The 18,848-nt window shown below is 36.0% G+C and overlaps 2 protein-coding genes across 3 annotated transcripts in view; both read left to right on the forward strand.

The window, feature by feature from the left end:
- nup50 (nucleoporin 50) overlaps nucleotides 1-17,491 on the forward strand; it is a 54,624-nt gene extending 37,133 nt beyond the window's left edge. Inside the window, exons 5-7 of the mRNA XM_051925662.1 lie at nucleotides 2,467-3,124; nucleotides 14,021-14,139; nucleotides 17,286-17,491. Coding sequence (XP_051781622.1) covers nucleotides 2,467-3,124; nucleotides 14,021-14,139; nucleotides 17,286-17,491 — 983 coding nt within the window. The remainder of the gene's footprint in view (nucleotides 1-2,466; nucleotides 3,125-14,020; nucleotides 14,140-17,285) is intronic.
- Nucleotides 17,492-17,554: 63 nt separating this feature from the next.
- Nucleotides 17,555-18,848, forward strand: part of abcf1 (ATP-binding cassette, sub-family F (GCN20), member 1) — a 546,353-nt gene continuing 545,059 nt past the window's right edge. Inside the window, exon 1 of one of the 2 annotated variants that reach the window (XM_051920392.1) lies at nucleotides 17,555-17,571. The gene's annotated coding sequence lies outside the window, so the exon portion shown is untranslated. The remainder of the gene's footprint in view (nucleotides 17,572-18,848) is intronic. The other variant, XM_051920395.1, reaches the window with a different exon arrangement.

Genomic DNA, 18,848 nt, shown 5'->3' on the forward strand with positions numbered 1-18,848 from the left:
TAGTTAAAGTTAATGAGAAGAATATCAGATTTTGTCTATGATTAATTTGAAATAGCCTACTTGCTACCAAATGCTGTTTTGACCATTCATGTATTGTTATAACAATGTATAGAGAAAATGTTGATAAAAGCACTGTTAGATATTTATCTTACAAACTGGAGATTTTTTAAAAGGTCAGAGTCCTCTGACAAGCTTTGCTAAACCCAGCCAAGAATAGAATAAGTGGGTATGGATGTGTACAAGAGTATGGTCAGATAGTGTTTTTTTTTCTGTGCATATTTAGTTATTGCCTGACACCCAATGATGATTTAAAACAGATTTTGAAAATACAAAGGTTGTGAATAAAGTTTTGCAACACATTTTTTAATTGCTGTTAATTTTGAGAATTGTTTGAATGTACTCATACAGTAACTACATCTATTTTCTTTCCTACATGATCCACTTCACATTCTTGCACCAATCTTAAACAATAAAATGCGTCCCCTTCTTTTACCAGTCTGAATCTACTTCTTAACTAACTCCTTTAACCTTTCCTATGGATGGCATCTGTTAGGGTTTCGAAAAGGTGAATATCTGAATATTTTAGGAGTTTGAACATGCAGAAATAAGAAGTTTGACCTCTGGGCATGTTATCTTCTAAAATCATATGCCATATTATGGCCATGACATAGCCCACTGATGGAATAACCTGAAAAAACTACTTCCAAAGAGAAGCTGGATGTTACCATTCATTTCACTGCCATTTGGTCTCTTCTCCAGATCCAAGTGATGGATCCATGTTTCATCCCCAGTGGTAATCTGCAACAGCTTTAAACCCTCAGGCTTATAACAGGCTAGAAAATTATACACACACAAAATTCTGCAATGTATAGAGAGAAAATGATGTTGATAAAAGCACTGTTAGTTATTTAGCTTAAAAACTGCAGATCTGTGATCCACAGTTAGACATCTTTGAATCCAGCATGCAGAAACACCTGAATTACTGTGGCATAAGCATGCTGTTCACACTTCACTTGGATAATAAGAGCTCACTTTTCTGTTTATAACTCATTATCCCTTTCAGACATGCTCATCAGCATGGTTTAGCAACATTTTGACCTTTCCCCTGATCTGCCATTCATTAAGTGGAAGAGGTAATACTATTTTTATAAACAGCACTATCTCAATATGCATTTTTAACCATCTGTGAAAGTACATTACATATTCCGTCTTAGTCATGAGAACTTCATTTTCAGTCTGTTGTTTAAAGTGTCCATCCCAGCACAACACTGTTTCGAGGACTAATTGTGCATGCGATACAAAACATTGTTCTTCATGCTGCAGTAGCAAACTGGACATTTCAAATTAATCAAAGAGTAAGTTACAGACATTACATGTAAAGTTGGCCTGAAAGGGTTGCAGTTTTTTTTTTTTGATTAACTGTTTGGAACTTGCATTGGCACCATAATTTATAAAATGACTTAGAACAGAAGATGCAAGTTTACTTTTAAGTACAAAGGACTAAGTTCTGTAAGTGTGATTTCCCTTTTTATTACTGGAATGGCTTAGCTGCCTTGAAAGCTTGCATTTGTAATCTATTTAGTTAGCCAATAAAAGGTGTCATTTCACCCTACATTCTCCTGGAATGGCCTGGGTAACCTTCAGTTCAGTGCAATAACTAATGACTCTGATCAACTGCTGATATAGGCACTGTTTGTCTGTATTAGTCAATGTAGCAGGTTGAGATCAGAATTGTGTTGCATTTGTTATCTTGTGTTCCACAGTTAACTTATTGAAAACTCCTTATATCTGCTGGTGCTTTTTCAAGGAGAACAGTAAAACAGTCATATCTACGGGTTTAATTGCTGAAGACAATTTCATTTTTAACAAGTTTTTTTGCTATCTTAAAAACCGTTGAATTTAGCAGGCTTAAGTTTATATGGTAGGAATTTGGCAGGAGGGTTGTGGTCTGGAATTTAAATATAGTTATTTATATGAGTCAGATATCCTCCTGAGTTGATTAGGGTATTGTAAGGTCCTTTCTGTGAATTTTTTTTTTCTTTTTTTCCCCTCAATTTTATAAAATTCCCAAATTTGTCTTTAATGTGTAAAGAACACTACAGTATAGGCCAGGGAGTGGCACTTCTGTTTCACAGTTCCAATATCCTGGGTTTGAATCCCACACTGGGTTGTTGGCTATGTAGAATCTACACATCCTCTGTGTATCTGCATGGCTCCCAAGGTTCTTTGGATTTGTTCCCACATCAGCAAGAGACATGCAGGTTTGGCTAATCGGATCTTACTCTCTGATGGTGTCCAGTCCAGGGGAATTTCTCTCTCTCTGCACCCAGTACTGCCAGGGTAAGAGTAGATTAAGCAGGTTTGAAAATCATATGATAAAATGAAATAGCTGGTGTATTTAAATATCTTAATTCTTCAGTATAGGCTTTTGTTATGTAATGTAATTTTTTTGTTTAATTTTGACAGGCCCTTTAAACTTTAATGGTCCATCCTCGTCCCAGCTTGTGACAAGTGATGCCAGTTCCAAATCTAATGGTGTGACTCAATCCAGCTCAGTCCCTAACTTCTCTCAGAATAAAAATACCATCAATCGGGAGTATAATAAGCAACTTGCTGCTCTGAACCGCTGTGTACGGGACTGGATCACAAAGCACGTAAATGACAACCCACTATGCGATCTGAGCCCCATCTTTAAGGATTATGAGAAGCACTTGGCTAGCATTGAACAAAAATATGGCAGTAACTTTGACAACACAGAGAGTAATACTAGCACAAGACAGTCCGAGCTAGCTGCTGCACAGGTGCCAGTTTCTTCTAAAGCCCAAGAGACATCAACATCCATGTTGTTTTCTGCAAATGAGCAAAAGGAAGGCATCACCTCAAATATCACAGCTGTAGCCCCTGGTGTTTCCACAGCCAATGTCACTTTTCAGTTTGGAAAAAAGGTTGACAATTCTGTTCTAGGAACCCTTCCTGCCAGTAAACTAGCATCCAGTTTCACTTTCACCACTCAATGCAATACCATGACTTTGTTTGGAAGCCAAGCAACACCGTCACCATCATCAGCTTCGATTGTACCAGTTCCAAAAGCAGACAGTGATAATGGCAGTAGTGAAAAAGGTAGGTTTTTTTTTTTTTTGTAATCCTAAAATCCATGTAGTATTTTATTATTCATTTTTATTAATCCTAGGTGTAGAGTTTTGAGCCTTTTTATGTATTCTGTAAATGGTCAAATTTTTAAAATATTCTGCATTTTTGAAGGGTAATGAAGTAACCATTTTTTCACTTGTTACAAATTTATTATTTTTAATTTATTTAAAAAACTAGTGTAACACATGACAATTCTGCTGCTACTTGTACATGTAAATTGAATGATTGTCTACATTAAATCCTGATTGGTTGCACATATTTAACCTTTCATGTCCAGATATACTTTTTATTTCTGTAATTTGTTTTTATAGTTATGTGAATATGAATAATATTTAGAAGGCAGAAATATATATATTTCACATTTCTAATTTTAAAGTTGTCTGTCAGAAAAGTTTGTTTGTATGTTCACAATGTAGGAGTCTGGATAGGTAAGCTAATATCTTTTGATGCAGGAGTACCTTGACACTAAGGAGCTGGGACATTGTTTTGTGTGGTTCCATGTGCAGGGCTAGGTTAAACTCATTAGGTATGCCATTAGTTAATAATTGAAGGTAACTGTCAAATTTAGTGTGAGTAGCCAGTAGCAAGACATTTTTAACTTCAAAAGAAGATGGTATAAAGTAAGGGTATATCTCATGCATGAAATGAATGCCACTTTTGAAGTCATATTTATTTACATGCCACATAAGCCTGCCAAATAATACTTAGTACCTTAGCAGCTACTAAAACTATTTATTATCAAATTCACAGTGCTCAAAATCTAAACTCCCATTTCTGCAAACTAGTTGTAATCCTTAATTGTCACACATGGATGTGCCTGGGACTGGCTTAAGTATAGCTGTACTAATTACAAGAGCAGAGTCTGCAGAATAGTACAGTAATCCCTCCTCCATCGCGGGGGTTGCGTTCCAGAGCCATGTTTATATGGTTATTTTTATATTGTCATGCTTGGGTCACAGATTTGCGCAGAAACACAGAAGGTTGTAGAGAGACAGAAACATTATTCAAACGCTGCAAACAAACATTTGTCTCTTTTTCAAAAGTTTAAACTGTGCTCCATGACAAGACAGAGATGACAGTTCTGTCTCACAATTAAAAGAATGCAAACATATCTTCCTCTTCAAAGGAAACAGAGAGGAAAGCAAACAAATCAATAGGGCTGTTTGGCTTTTAAGTATGCGAAGCACCGCCGGTACAAAGCTGTTGAAGGCGGCAGCTCACACCCCCTCCGTCAGGAGCAGGGAGAGAGAGAGAGACAGAGAAAAACAAAGTCAAAAATCAATACGTGCCCTTTGAGCTTTTAAGTATGCGAAGCACCATGCAGCATGTTGCTTCAGGAAGCAGCTGCACAGAAGGTAGCAACGTGAAGATAATCTTTCAGCATTTTTAGATGAGCGTCCGTATCGTCTAGGTGTGCGAACAGCCCCCCTGCTCACACCCCCTACGTCAGGATCAGAGAAAGTCAGCGCAAGAGAGAGAGAGAGAGAAAGTAAGTTGGGTAGCTTCTCAGCCATCTGCCAATAGCGTCCCTTGTATGAAATCAACTGGGCAAACCAACTGAGGAAGCATGTACCAGAAATTAAAAGACCCATTGTCCTCAGAAATCCGCGAACCAGCAAAAAATCCGCGATATATATTTAAATATGCTTACATATAAAATCTGCGATAGAGTGAAGCCGCGAAAGGCGAAGCGCGATATAGCGAGGGATCACTGTACCTCTACTGAGTTCTGGATGAGTCCATTCAGATAAAGCAGAACTAGATGGGTGCTCTCTGTCATGCTATATGTGACGGAGAGCAATACAGCGGGAGGGAGAAATAACTTGATAGCAATCGATGGAAAATGTGAAGGCAAGAATTTGGTGTAGGGGTGAGAGATTTGAGTTAAAGCCAGAAAGTAAATTAAGTACACAAAGCCTTAAACTCCAGCTCCTCAATTTATGGTAGTCCTAATCCTCTATTTGTAATTTAAGCCAATATACAGTACCAGTGAAAAGTGTGGGGCCACTCAGAACTTATGTTTTTAATGTTTTAAAAATATAGCTAAGTCTTACTGCTTGGAATGACTGGTTTTTAATTTACTTTTCACATATGGCTGTGAAGTCCCAATTTTTACCATCAATTCCTTCAGTGTCCTAATAGTTAACCCCTGCTTATCCTTAATTAGTCATGTGTTAATTAATAGAGAGGCCTTTCTAACTGCATTCACATCACAAAAACTAGTTATACTGTTCACTTGCTTTAGAAGGTACTGGCATTTCTGAAGTTCAGTTCTGGGCTGAAAAATGGCCAGAATGAAACAGCTTTCTCAACAAACATGTCAGTGTATTGGCTTTTTGCAGAAGGAAGGTTATTGCATGTGACACATTGCCAAGTGATTGAAGATTTCATGCAAAGGTGTCTCTTACTGTCTTGACAGAAGAGGAAAAACTGGAACTAACCAGGATAGAGAAAGGAAGAGAGAGGCCCAGATAGGTATCCAGACAAAAAAGCTGTGAATTTCTCAGTGACCTTGGGTCTTTTGATTTTTAAAAGTATTGAAAGTTTAAAAGAAAAAAATGTTAATTTGAATTAGAATAAGTGGAATTAGAAATTTTAACACATTATATTAAAATGTATACTTAGAGTCAGTACATTTTTACCAACTCTGACACCAATAACCCAATAATTGGCCATGAACCCAAGCAAAAGGATTTTTCAGGATTTTTTTTTTCTGTCTGATTTTGTGACTTCAATTGTTGAGGTAATGAGAGTAACAGTGGAACATTTTACTTTTTTATGCCATTAAAGTCTTCACTAACACCCTAATAGAATTTAATACATTTTCTCTAATTTAGACAAATTTGGCGTTATCAATGGATATCTGTTAAACAGTTGCACACAACTCTTGCCTGACTTTTAATCACATCCATTATATAAGGGCAAAACAAATACTCCACTTGTAACCCCTCCCCCCTTTAATCATCTTTGTTTTTTATGTTCATAGCATTTTTAGTTTTTCCAGTTACTTTGTGCCATAGGTGTTGTTTTAACTTATGAAAAGAATGTTTTTTGGTAATTGGCTGGATGCTGCCAGAATCAATTACAAGGTAGTCCCCAGGTTACAGACATCCGACCAACGACTTACGAACGAGGACATGCACCTCAGTAACTGCCACTCCGTCATCTTCGGCGTGGGGATAGATAGATAGATGCTGCAAGTGGTGGCTGGAGAGGGTGCGTTTTCGCTGCTTGCGCAGTGTAGTGTCCCTCGGGCAGTTCCCAGAGGCAAGCGGTGACCCGTGGTCCATAGTCACCGGGGCCACAGCTATCGCTCGTGTGCAGGATGATGGTTCGCTGCCCGCCCACTACGCCACCGCAGCTACTGCTCCTGACTGGACGCAGGCTGGATGAAGCGGAGGGGGGCGTTTCACTGCCCGCCCAGCATACACAGCTGGTAATGCTGCAAGCGGTGACCCGGTTGTGGCTGAACGGGGCGGTGGGGGTAGCATTGTAGTGTGCCTCGGATGGCTGCCTGTTGAATTGGGGTTGGGCAATTCACTACCCGCCTTTGGCCGCACCGTGTTTGTTCTTGCTGGGCGGACACTGCAGAGAGCATACTGTAGTGGAGGTGACTGTGATGTGGGCTGGTGATGAACCGACCCTCGCCGCCCCTATTCATTCTCATTAGGAAGCCTGCTTGTACTGTTACGCACATAGCAGGAAGTTGTCTCTTGTCAGTACATTAGACGTGTTGACGGGTACCTTCCTGCTGTGATAACGTTTTACAGTGCTGTGCAGAAGAGCTCATCTTAACCTTTTGTCTTCACCCTACAAGAATGTCTCTGAAACACAAATCTGATGCAAGTACTGGTGATACAGTAAAGAAGAGAAAAACCATCACCATTGAAAATAAAGTAGAAATAATAAAAAGGTCAGAGAGAGGTGAAACTCCATCATTCATTGGCAGAGCACTTGGTTAGTCGGTCAACAATAGCATTTATTAAAATAATGTACCTCTTCCGACTTACATACAAATTCAACTTGAGTACAAACCTACAGTCCCTATCTCGTACATAACCCGGGGACTGCCTGTATCATCATTTTAAATATTTGTTTCATCTATGAGGCTTGTCCCTTCCAGCAGCAGTTCTTGATTTTTCCTTGGCCTGTGTTGCCATTGCAATATTTTATGGAATGTGTAACCTGCTGAAAAAACAAAGCAAGACAAACAAAATATACAGCTTGCAGTACTGGTGTATGCTTATAAGATTGCCTGCTTAGTTGCATAGCCAGATGAAGTTGCCCCTGTCAACCTTGATTGTTCAAAAGTATCCATTATTACATTTTTATCCCCTCCACACTTTTGTGTGAAGTATTCTGTTGTGGACAGGGCAGTGACTACACACCTCAATTCTAATCCTGGAGACACATTACACAACTTCTAATTAGAGGAAATCTAATGATCTTGTTGCCTGAGAGTGTCAGATTCTGACCTCCATTAATTTAGCTATCAAACATAGCCAATCCTCTATGAATGCTTTCTAGGTACAGTGAGTTCAGCCACATTCTTGGCCCTTTCCCCATCCTCCCTCCTTTTCCTTTCTGTTGTACATAATACACATGACACGGACAAGCTTCTCTTCTGTTTGCATGGTCCGAACACTTAAGTTCCATATTATTTGTACTGCATTGTAAGCAATGCAATTCCAAGTGAAAAGTTTATTTACTTCTAGAGTGATGTTTAAATCTGTTTTCCTCAAAACTGTCCACTCAAGTTCAGTTGATTTTCCTGTATACATATAAGGATTTAAAGTGTGGTGGTAGAGGTGGTCAAAACCCTGTAATAAGGCAGCATGTTAAATACTCTGCTGTTGCAAACTGTAGTCCTTTTTTTTTTTTTCCAAATGAGTCTGTCTGCTATTATAATTGTTCGATCATATTTATGATGATGTAAGCATAAAATAAAAGAAAATTTGCTGATTTGTAATTTAGTATAATTCCATTGATTTTTAGTTTCTGTTGCTATCAGTGAAAGTCACATAAATTACCACCAAGTGTACTGCATCATCCAACTCTGCAGAATTAGGATTTCTACATTAAATGTTGTACATGTTTATTGGGTGAAGCCAATTCTGACAATAATACACACAAGCTATGATCCATACCACCCACAAACTGTCATACAAGGCCAAATTTTATAGTGCTTAACATCATCTTATTGGGTTAATCAGTGTCCCATTACATGAATAATGATTTGCAGAAAAAGATAACCGTGAACAAGGACTCACTATGTTGACTGGGAAATCCTCTACTTCTGTTTATCCATGCAATTATCCAAGCAGCCAATGATGTGGAAGTTGTGCAGTGTATAATAAAATCATCCAGATACCAGGTCAGCAGCTTCAGTTAATGCTCACATCAAACACCTGAATGGGGATAAATTAGATTAGATAAAACTTTATTAATCCCAAGGAGAAATTCAGATGCATACAGCTGCAGGAACATAAACAACAAGGATACATACTCGCAGGATAAATAATATAGCCAATCAATCGATAGAGAGATAAATAAATAAATGAAGGTATATTTTATAGAAATTTAATTGAATTACCTGATAGCAGGAGACAGGAAAGATCCTCTGAGGTGCTTCTTAGTACACAGTGGTAGAATGATGCTCCAAGAGAGCTCCTTCTGGAGGGGATTTGTCATGATGGCATCCAATTTTGCCATCCTCCCGTTTCCTACAACAGCTTCCAGTGTGTCCAGGACTTGCAGCTACTTGCCTGACTCATTTTCTGTCCTACATGTTTTGCTGTCAGAATGTTTTTGTCATGACAGCAACCCAGGTGATCTTTGCCTCCAAGAAGAATTCCTCAAAGTGCTTTTACTAATAATGCCGCAAATTTTCATTGATCTTTCATTGAAATTCTTTAGTGTTAAATTTCATAACGCATCTGATAATTAATACTACCAAAATTCATCTGCCAGAAAATCTACTAGCCAGTAACTAATGAACTAATAACAATTTTGCATTCTGATTTATTAATATTATTTACAGATCATTACTAATTTAATTTTAACAGGAGAAAAGTCTGAAGATGATGAAAAAGCAGAAGAACCAGAAAAACATGTTTTTAATGAAGTAAAAGAGGAAGATGCGTTCTACTCTCAAAAGTATGCAAATATCACCTTATATTTTTTTAATGTTAAATATGTGAATTTATAACAAAATTTAGTCTGTATTATGTGGTGATTGACTACTTTGAGTGCAGTTATAATCCTCTATTTGAAAAAATAATTATTATGCAACTTTAGAGTGGCAATGTTTTTCCATGTCAGATATTATACTGATTCTACAGTAGGAATATTTGTATTGCAGCTGTCTAATCTAAATAATGAAGTAAAACACTAGTCCAGTTTAATGTTTAAAAGTATTATACTAAACATTAAAACAAATAAAGAAAAAATAACCTTTACTAATCAAATTATTTACATTTTTTTAACATTAAATTGTACACAGAGGTTTAAATTTCTCTGAAAAATTAGCTATTTAAATTTTATGCCAAATGAAACTAGAATGGTTTTATAGTGAACAGGCTGAATTTAGGCAAATATAATTATCAACCTAGGTATCTTATCAATTTGAAATAGCATTAAACTGAGTGAAAATCTCTCAGGTTAAGGGTATAGTTCAAAATAGAGGTCTGCACTCCAGAGAACCCAATGCAATTGCTTATTATGCGGGACTGATTTTCAGCAATGTGGGCAGGGTGTAGAGTCTGGGAAATTCAGATTAACATATATAATATTTTCATAAATACATTTGGCTAAGCAGCTATGTCGCGTGCATATACTGTTTCACATGTAGCCTTCTCAAGATTTCAGAGCCCGGAGACGGCCTTACATCCACAGCGATGGAAACTGCATAAAAAAAGTAGAGTGCAAGACTGCAAAACTTACTTAAAGGAAGTCTGACATTTGGTAGTCATTTTCAGTTGTTATCTGTGGCGATGGCAACCAAGTGCCATTTGTCTGCAGTGATAAATGTGCTCTTACGATTATATCAGTGTACTTGGTAGAAAACCCAAAAACCATGAAAGGATATTATATAAAATATCCAATTCTAAATCAGTCATCACATATTTGAATGGTTTCAGAAAAGAGAACACAAATATACATATATACATATATATATGACATGTTAGAGACTGTCAATAATTATAGGTTTGCTGTCTCAACTGATGAGTTAGACCAAAAACATTGAGAAAACCTTTTTCATATCTGCTTCCATCCATTATATTGATGAGAACTACAATCTTGTGTCAAGGGTGCTTTTTGAGACCCCATTTTCCACAAGCACAATTGAAATGCGTCAAAACATTCACGCTTTACTGTTTACTGTTTGAAAAACGTAACAGTTTTCAGAATTGATGTGTTACTGACCAAGGAGCAAGCACACTGTCTTGTGTAGCCACACCAGATTAAACTGCTATGGACACATTTTTAACATGATTCTCTCGTGCTTTTATATCTGCAGTGATGGAAAAAGCACCCAAAGTTGCACAGCTTCTGGATAATGTAAAAAAAAAAAAAAAGTTAGGGTTTTTAAACATACTGAGTAACAAGGCAAGCTTATGAGGACACTCAAGCAGCCTGTGGAGACCAGATGGAACTTTAGTTTCAATATGCTGAATTCAGTGTTGCAACAATTTGAGGATTGGAAGCATCGACAAAAAGATAACACAACTGTGTTCTCTTTTCTGAAACCATTCAAATATGTGATGACTGATTTAGAATTGGATATTACGACGTCTGAAAGAACTTGTCAACAAACTGATCAGCACCAAATCCTGTCCACATGCTCTAAAAAGTAGCAACATTTCTCAGCCCAAAGCTTTTATTCATATATCTTTTATTTAAGAGGATCCCTCAAGAAGAGTTTTGGTGCTAGTGAGAAGATGAGGAAATTCCAGTACGTTCTTTGCTAGGTTACAATGTGCTTGTATTGAAAAGCAAAAACTACTGTGGGGAGAAAAAAAAGCTAATACAAGTCTCCAGTGCTCCAAGAGAGGGTTAACACTAATAGGGGCGAGTAGAAAAGTTTGTTTTAAGCAAAACTTGTATGCGCAACCTGTGTGTAGACAGCACCTACCTTCAATGTCCATTCCACATTTTTGTTGAATAAATAGCAATTCAAAACAGATCATACTTTTATTTCAATATAGAATGTTAACACTAGAATGCCTGAAGCCTATGAAAAAATTCATAATGACGGGCCAACTTAAATTCCTTCGCACCTCTTCATTAGCATCTTGTTTTGCAAATGTGTCAGTCCACACAGGCAGCAAGCAGCCTGCTGTCCCATCCCCCATCGACACAGCTGAAGTGAGACGCAAAATTCTCAGAACTCAAGTCTGTTTATCTGGGTCTGAGGTGCCTTGAGTTGTATAGAGTAAATAATATAACATTAGTTGGAATATGTATTCCATTTCTACAATAATATGGATAAATGCAGGATGACAGGAAATGCAAGGCAAGAAATGTTGAACACATAACAAAAGCAGAACTTTTCATGTTATAGTAATAATTGATAAAATGTTGATGTAAAATGTATGTGTGAAGACTGAAGTTCAAATATCAAATAAGTACTTTCACAAAAGGTATAAAACAAATACGCCTTTATTCAAGAATATAATCAAAGAAAAAGAAATCATTCAATGTACATGTTGCTGTCAATATGTAAAAACTGAAGCCCATTTATCAATTTAATGGGTGGGTTAGAGGAAAGTCTGCTTCTAAATCAAGAGGTTGCAGGTTCAATTCCAGACTTTCCGTGTTTTCCATTTTGATTAGTGAGCCGTTATTACTATTATATAATAAAAACATACATTTGATTTGAGTCTGTAACACCCGTTGTAAATTTTTGCTTCTTGTAAAAGTTAGTGTTTTTTTAATTTGTGATAAAACAAACTTTATCTTCATTCTTTTCATAAGAGCAACGATTTCCACAGTTGGTGCTGTAGTTGATGCCTGGTCAGAACTATTTGTTGTACCGGCAATCAAAGATATGGTGACTGCTATCAGACTATCATGTAGCATTTGCGCTTTGGCAACAAAGACACCCATGCCGAACTTGTGGAAAAAAGACAGATTTGCATGTGCATATGCAATGCTACTCCTTATTTAGGAAAATATACCAGTCATCCCACAGAAGAAAGACTTTCCAAGATTGTGGTCATAATGCTGTTTCTGGACAAATGCAGAACCGTAACAGACAACTTTTTCATGTCACTTTTGCTGGCTAATAAAATTCCTAGTACAATGCACCATAATGCTGAGATTGGGCAAGATCGGGGGAAAAAAAAAATTCAAATGACATAGTGTTCTCAAATAATTACGTTTTCATGCATGGATGTTTGTGTGTGTGTGCATGTGAGAGGCAGAGACAGATCCAATATCATTCACGTTCAAGCAACAAGAAGATGCCAGGAAGACATGATTTGACAGCATGTTTGTGTCTGCTTATATTCCTTCAGCAATATCTTTTAAAAGTAGCAAACTTCACACTGACTGTTACACACTCAAAGCATATATATGTTTTTATTATATAATAGTAATAATAACAGCAGCTCACTACTCATAATGGTAAATGCAGGGAAGACCAGGGATTGAACCCACAACCTCTTGATTTAGAAGCAGCCGTTTTTACCTCTACACCATTCGTGGAATTGATGTTTGGGCTTTGGTTTTTACATATTGACAGCAACATGTTAAAATAATTTCTTTTTCTTCGGTTATATTCTTGAATAAAGGCACACTTGTTTTGTTATACCTTTGTGAAAGTGTTTATTTGATATTTGGACTTTAGTCAGCACACATTATACACTTCACATCAAGATTTTGTCGTTAGTATATAACATGAAAAAAAAAATGTTTTAGTTGTGTGTTCAACATTTCTTACCTCGCATTTCCTGTCATCCTCCAGATCGTTGTAGACATGGAACACACATGAAATGTATGTATTCCAAATAATGGTATATTATTTACCCTATACAATTCCAGGCACCTGACACCCAGATAAACAGACTTGAGCAGGGAGAACTCCAGCAGCGTCAGTGGGGGAGATGGGATAGCAGGCTGCTTGTGGTGATTAACACATTTGCAAAACAAAGGACACTGATGAAGAGGTGCAAATGAATTTAAGGTTGCCCGGAATTACGACTTTTTTATAGGCTTCAGGGATTCTAGTGTTAAGTGGTTGTCTACTTACAAATCTTTATCAAGATGCATTGCTTACACAGCTCATTTTTGTTCCATTCTGTGTAACAGACGTGAAGACTTGTGCACAGAAATTATTTAAGTCCCATCGGAAGATCTTTATTAATTACTGAAGAAGCAGAATCCTCGCAAAAAAGGACAAACAGGGCCAAAGAGGGGAAAGCTTTATTCAGCCTTCTCCTTGTAAATAATTTGTGTTAAACAAACTTATCAACATTACATGACTTTTTTCCTTAATGGACTTAATGTGTTTCTGCAAGTGGGAGTGGCACAAAACCTCTAGGGTGTGGGCTAGAGTGGGACAAGTAAGGCCAAGTAATGCTTTGCTATGTGTTTATTTGAAACCTCTCTAACACTCCTGAAATTTTAGTAGCTGAATGATTTTATGGGCTGGAGGATTGAAGCTGTCAATTATTTTGGATTTATATAGAAATACAAAAGAAAAAATTATTCAGTGATTGCATCTTCAATTTCCCCTATACTAATTAGTCCCTAATTGCTAGAACTGAAATAATGTGTTTCACATTTTATATTTGACATTTTACTAACACTTTTTTTTATTTGTCTAATTACATTTTGTTGTTGGTTTTGGTTGGTTTTACTTTTGCAGGTGTAAGTTGTTCTATAAGAAAGACAATGAGTTTAAAGAAAAAGGCATTGGAACACTACATCTAAAGGCAATTGCTGATAAAAGAACCCAACTTTTAGTCCGAGCAGATACAAATCTGGGTAAGATGACTTACAATTTTTCTTGAATTTTAAACATTTTTTTTATAAATATGTTTGAGAATAAATGTAAGTTTGTATTTCTTTCATAGTGCAACCATTATTTTGTCCACTTTTATTTTGCATTAAGTTTTCAGCTTTATATATTGTTATTTGAACTATATTGAACCTATTCACTTCTGTAGTCAATTTACAGTTATCAGTTATGGGCTCTTGATTTTTTTAAATTTGATTGAAAGCATGCCTTTTTTCCTTTTACTGATATTTTATAAATAATATGTTTGATCTCACAAGTGGGCGGCACGGTGGTGCAGTGGGTAGCGCTGCTGCCTCGCAGTTGGGAGATCTGGGGACCTGGGTTCGCTTCCCGGGTCCTCCCTGCGTGGAGTTTGCATGTTCTCCCCGTGTCTGCGTGGGTTTCCTCCGGGCGCTCCGGTTTCCTCCCACAGTCCAAAGACATGCAGGTTAGGTGGATTGGCGATTCTAAATTGGCCCTAGTGTGTGGGTGTGTTTGTGTGTGTCCTGCGGTGGGTTGGCACCCTGCCCAGGATTGGTTCCCTGCCTTGTGCCCTGTGTTGGCTGGGATTGGCTCCAGCAGACCCCCATGACCCTGTGTTCGGATTCAGCGGGTTGGAAAATGGATGGATGGATGGGATGGATCTCACAAGTCATACATGATATTTGCATAAAACCTTCGTTTTCAAAAACGAATGTCACATTAAAGAGGACATTTGCTGGAAAGTAAGTCCCCTAGGCTATGGTATTTTAGTGTACTTAAGTTTAAATAAACCTCTTATCAGCAGTTATTCAAACTTATTTATAAATATACTCTCCCAAGAAGATTTATTCTTTGTACATACTGTTACAATTTAGCTGCTGGAAACAACTTACTGTGGAATAGATATTTTTATTGCTAATACAAAAATACATTTGCAATTCAACCCTTGAATTGTAATCCTTACTAATCTAAGACCCACCTCTGTGTCTTGGGTGGGGGCTGGTGTTAACCTATTAGTTATGTTAAAAATGAGAGAATTTACCCTATCATCAAGGATTTGTATATCTTATTCATTATAAATTCAGCTTTCCACATCTGTTATGAGTTACACTATATAATTTGAAATTATGAGAAATATTCAGACAGCTAAAGAAAACAAAAATGGACTTTTACATTTTTATTTAAAAGCAATGAAAATATACAGAATAAATTTAATTGCGTATCCTCATATTTGACTTACACTGTCATCAAGTGATGTATGTGCTATGCTTTAGCCTGAATTCAGCTTTTTATGTTGGATACTATGTAAAAATAATATTTGGCTGTATTATTTAATCTGCTATAAGATGTCTTGGGCAACAAGTGTGTAAAGAAGCAATCAAGAGAAAAATGGAAATCTTCAAATTTTCATTGTTAAAACAATGCAGACAGATGGACAGAATGAATGGAAAAAATGAAGAACAAACCCCATCTACAACTGAAAATGTTCAGATTAGTCTATGTTGCACCTGTTTACCTGTATATGGCAATACTGTATATGCCCACTTCCAGTACAACTTTCCCATACTGTTAGAGCATGTAAAGATCTTTATGTAAGGTATCTTGTATGACATCATTCTACACCAGACAACCATTTTCAAAAGATGATGACTTTCCAGCCAGAATAGAATTAAACCTCATCTCATAACTGACACACACACAAATAAAGAAATAAAATGAAAATACCTGATAGTGGCAAAAAGTAAGTAAGTAAATAGGTGTCATTGAAAAAGCCAATATTTCTGGTTTCTTGTGAAATTTGAATTGGTTTTATATATCAAACTGATCTGTAATAAATAAAGCTAATAATAATAAATCTCCCTTCTGTGACTTGGCACACAGACAAATGTCGCATCTCATGTCTTTGGAAATGGCATATTATCCATTTTCACAAGATAATTGGAATGTCTTGAGAAATATAATCAATATTTAATAATTAAAGCCAGAAACGTGTATTTATTGGTTTACCCAACAATCTTTTGCTGTTGGATAGGGACTTGACTTTGTAATAGAGGTTTCTGTGCAGTAAAATGGCACACAAACCAATATGATCATTTGAATTACCAGTTTACATACTTTGACAACTGTAATAGATTTAGTAAGAGCTTGGCAAATATTGCAGCTCTGATGGAGCTGCCCTTTTTTTTTTTAACAGATGGCTAATAGTATATATTAATGGTAGTTTTGAATGCATCAAGCAATACAATGAGTCTGTAACTTCAAAAAGAATATTTAAAAAGCATTGCATTTTGTGGCTTGAAAAATGACATTTTTATTAAATCTCTCAACTGTAAAACATGTGAAACACTAAAAGTACAAAGTCATAAGTATAGAAAGTATAATAATACAAGTAATAATGATTAATAATAATATGAACAGTACACTGCATATGTGCGAGTGATGCAAGTGTCACTTTTTGGTTCCCCAGAATAACTTCCGGTTTCACTGATTATTTAAATTTCACTGCCTAAAGGCAGATTCACCTTATCACTGCTGATGAGGGGCATTTCCTATGAGAGGCCATTGTGAGTTTAACAGAAGGTTCGTCTACATCATTGCTCAGGCATGATGTGTACACAAGACATGCCTAAACCATTGCACGAGTAACACTTGGCACAAATGCTGTTGGCACTTTTACAGCTGGAGTAAACCTTGGGTCTTACACAAGACATGTCTATACTGTTGCCCAAGTCACAATTGGGATTAACACTTTTAGCACTGTTTTTACAGTCCAACTCATGCTCGGATCTTAATGCTAAAGTGGTTAATAAACATGTGTTCATCTCGGTTAATTTAAAAAAAAAAAAAAATTGGTTTGGATTAAAAAGTTTTGTGTGTGGTTCTTCTAATATTAATAATATTAGATATTAATATTATCTAATTTTAAACTGTTTATTTTTCATTGTTCATTACTTCAGTTTGTCTGTACATAATTTTGTTTTCTCCAAATTCCCCCAAAACACCCTGGCTTAATTTATTAATTTTTTTGTGACACGTGTCAATTTTTTTTTAATCTGCCATAGTATTTTGTTTTAATTTTAGTTCTGAATATTAATTGTTTATATATAAATATTTCTGTCTTATTAATTATAATGCCATTCACTTTTTTAAGGAAACATCCTGCTGAATATAATGCTACACTCTTCAATTCCTTGTACCAGAGCTGGGAAAAATAATGTTATGATTGTATGTGTTCCTAATCCGCCACTGGATGAGAAGACCCAAGCTAGCCCTGTTCCTATGTTAATCCGAGTGAAGACATCAGAAGATGCCGATGAGTTGCACAAAATTATAACAGAAAAGAAGGAATCACATTAGTCAGCTACAGCAATGCTCATCACATATGGCATGTAGCCAAGTGACTGCTTTTTAATGATGAGGAGTTTGTGTTTTTCTAAGTTCTTAAAGGGAAGATTTGAAGAATGTAAAAGTTGGTTATCTTGTTTCTATGAAAGGGTGTAAAAAATCATGTTTTTTAAATATCACAAAAATAAGTTTACAATACCTCATTACATTATAGGCATTTCTTAAACTAAGCTGTGAACATGAAACCCACACTTTATAAAATTTAAATCTAAAATTAGAGAATGTGTTAATCTTATTGATGATTGAAAGTGCAAAGGTGCAATCTCATTTTGGAAGGTGTGTGCTATATATTTTATGTCAGATCCTCATCTTCACTATGAAGATGTCCAATTTATTTTTCCAAGCCAAAATATTTCATTTTAGGGTTTTTACTTTAATGCAGGTTCCAACATCACACTTAATTAAACGTGTTTAGGATTTTACACTTTTGTTTGAGCTTCTTGTTTTGAAAACATGTTGATAATGTTATGTATTCTGCTTAGATCTGTATTGCATTCCTTGCATATCATGGCAAAGTATCAAATTGGATGAGCCTCACAGTTTTTGGTGCTGTGGATAAGAATTTAAATGGGAAAGAGAGATGTTACTTTGCTTTCTGTTTTTACGGTGATGCATAGATTATGAGGCATTGTACACTTAATCTGTGCCTAAATTTAGTTACTATAATGTGTCTTCTTATTTAGTAGTAAACAGAAAAATGTGAGTTAGAGAGGGATATATGTTTATTTATGACTTGACTAGATTATTCAAACATTTATTTAGCAACTCTGCTGCTAAAGGTTTTCATCTTAATGTGCCTGTTGTTTAAAGTATGTTAGACATTTGAAAGTATTAACAGTTTACTTATTTTGGTGGTTTTTATCCCCATTCCAAACAACTTGAAATTGAAGTGTGATGAACATAATTAAATATCAGTCATTCATGTATCATTTAATTTTTTTTAGCTGTATTCAATAGTTTTCTAGTCCAGTATCTAAAAATGTACATTTCTTATGGCAGTATGTGTTTTAAGAAGGTTACATTTATGTCTGAAATTTTCACAGTATATTCACTTTTATGATAATTATTTTGGTAATTGTCAAAGACTTTCTCAAGATATAGTCACATAATAAAATTACTTAAAATTTACTTAAATTTGTCCTTGAAAACGAGAGAGTGCATCTATAGGTGGTTATTTTTTTTTCTTCTTTTCAATCATGGCATTTGCCAGCTTACTTAACTAATGGTGTTGGGTGTTTTTTAAAGAGCATTTTTCAGTGGTTTGTTTGCAGTATGAACAGTGTAAGAAGACTTTGGAAAATGATGGGAA

The sequence above is a fragment of the Erpetoichthys calabaricus genome, chromosome 1 (assembly GCF_900747795.2).
Source record: "Erpetoichthys calabaricus chromosome 1, fErpCal1.3, whole genome shotgun sequence".
Classification (NCBI taxonomy): domain Eukaryota; kingdom Metazoa; phylum Chordata; class Cladistia; order Polypteriformes; family Polypteridae; genus Erpetoichthys; species Erpetoichthys calabaricus.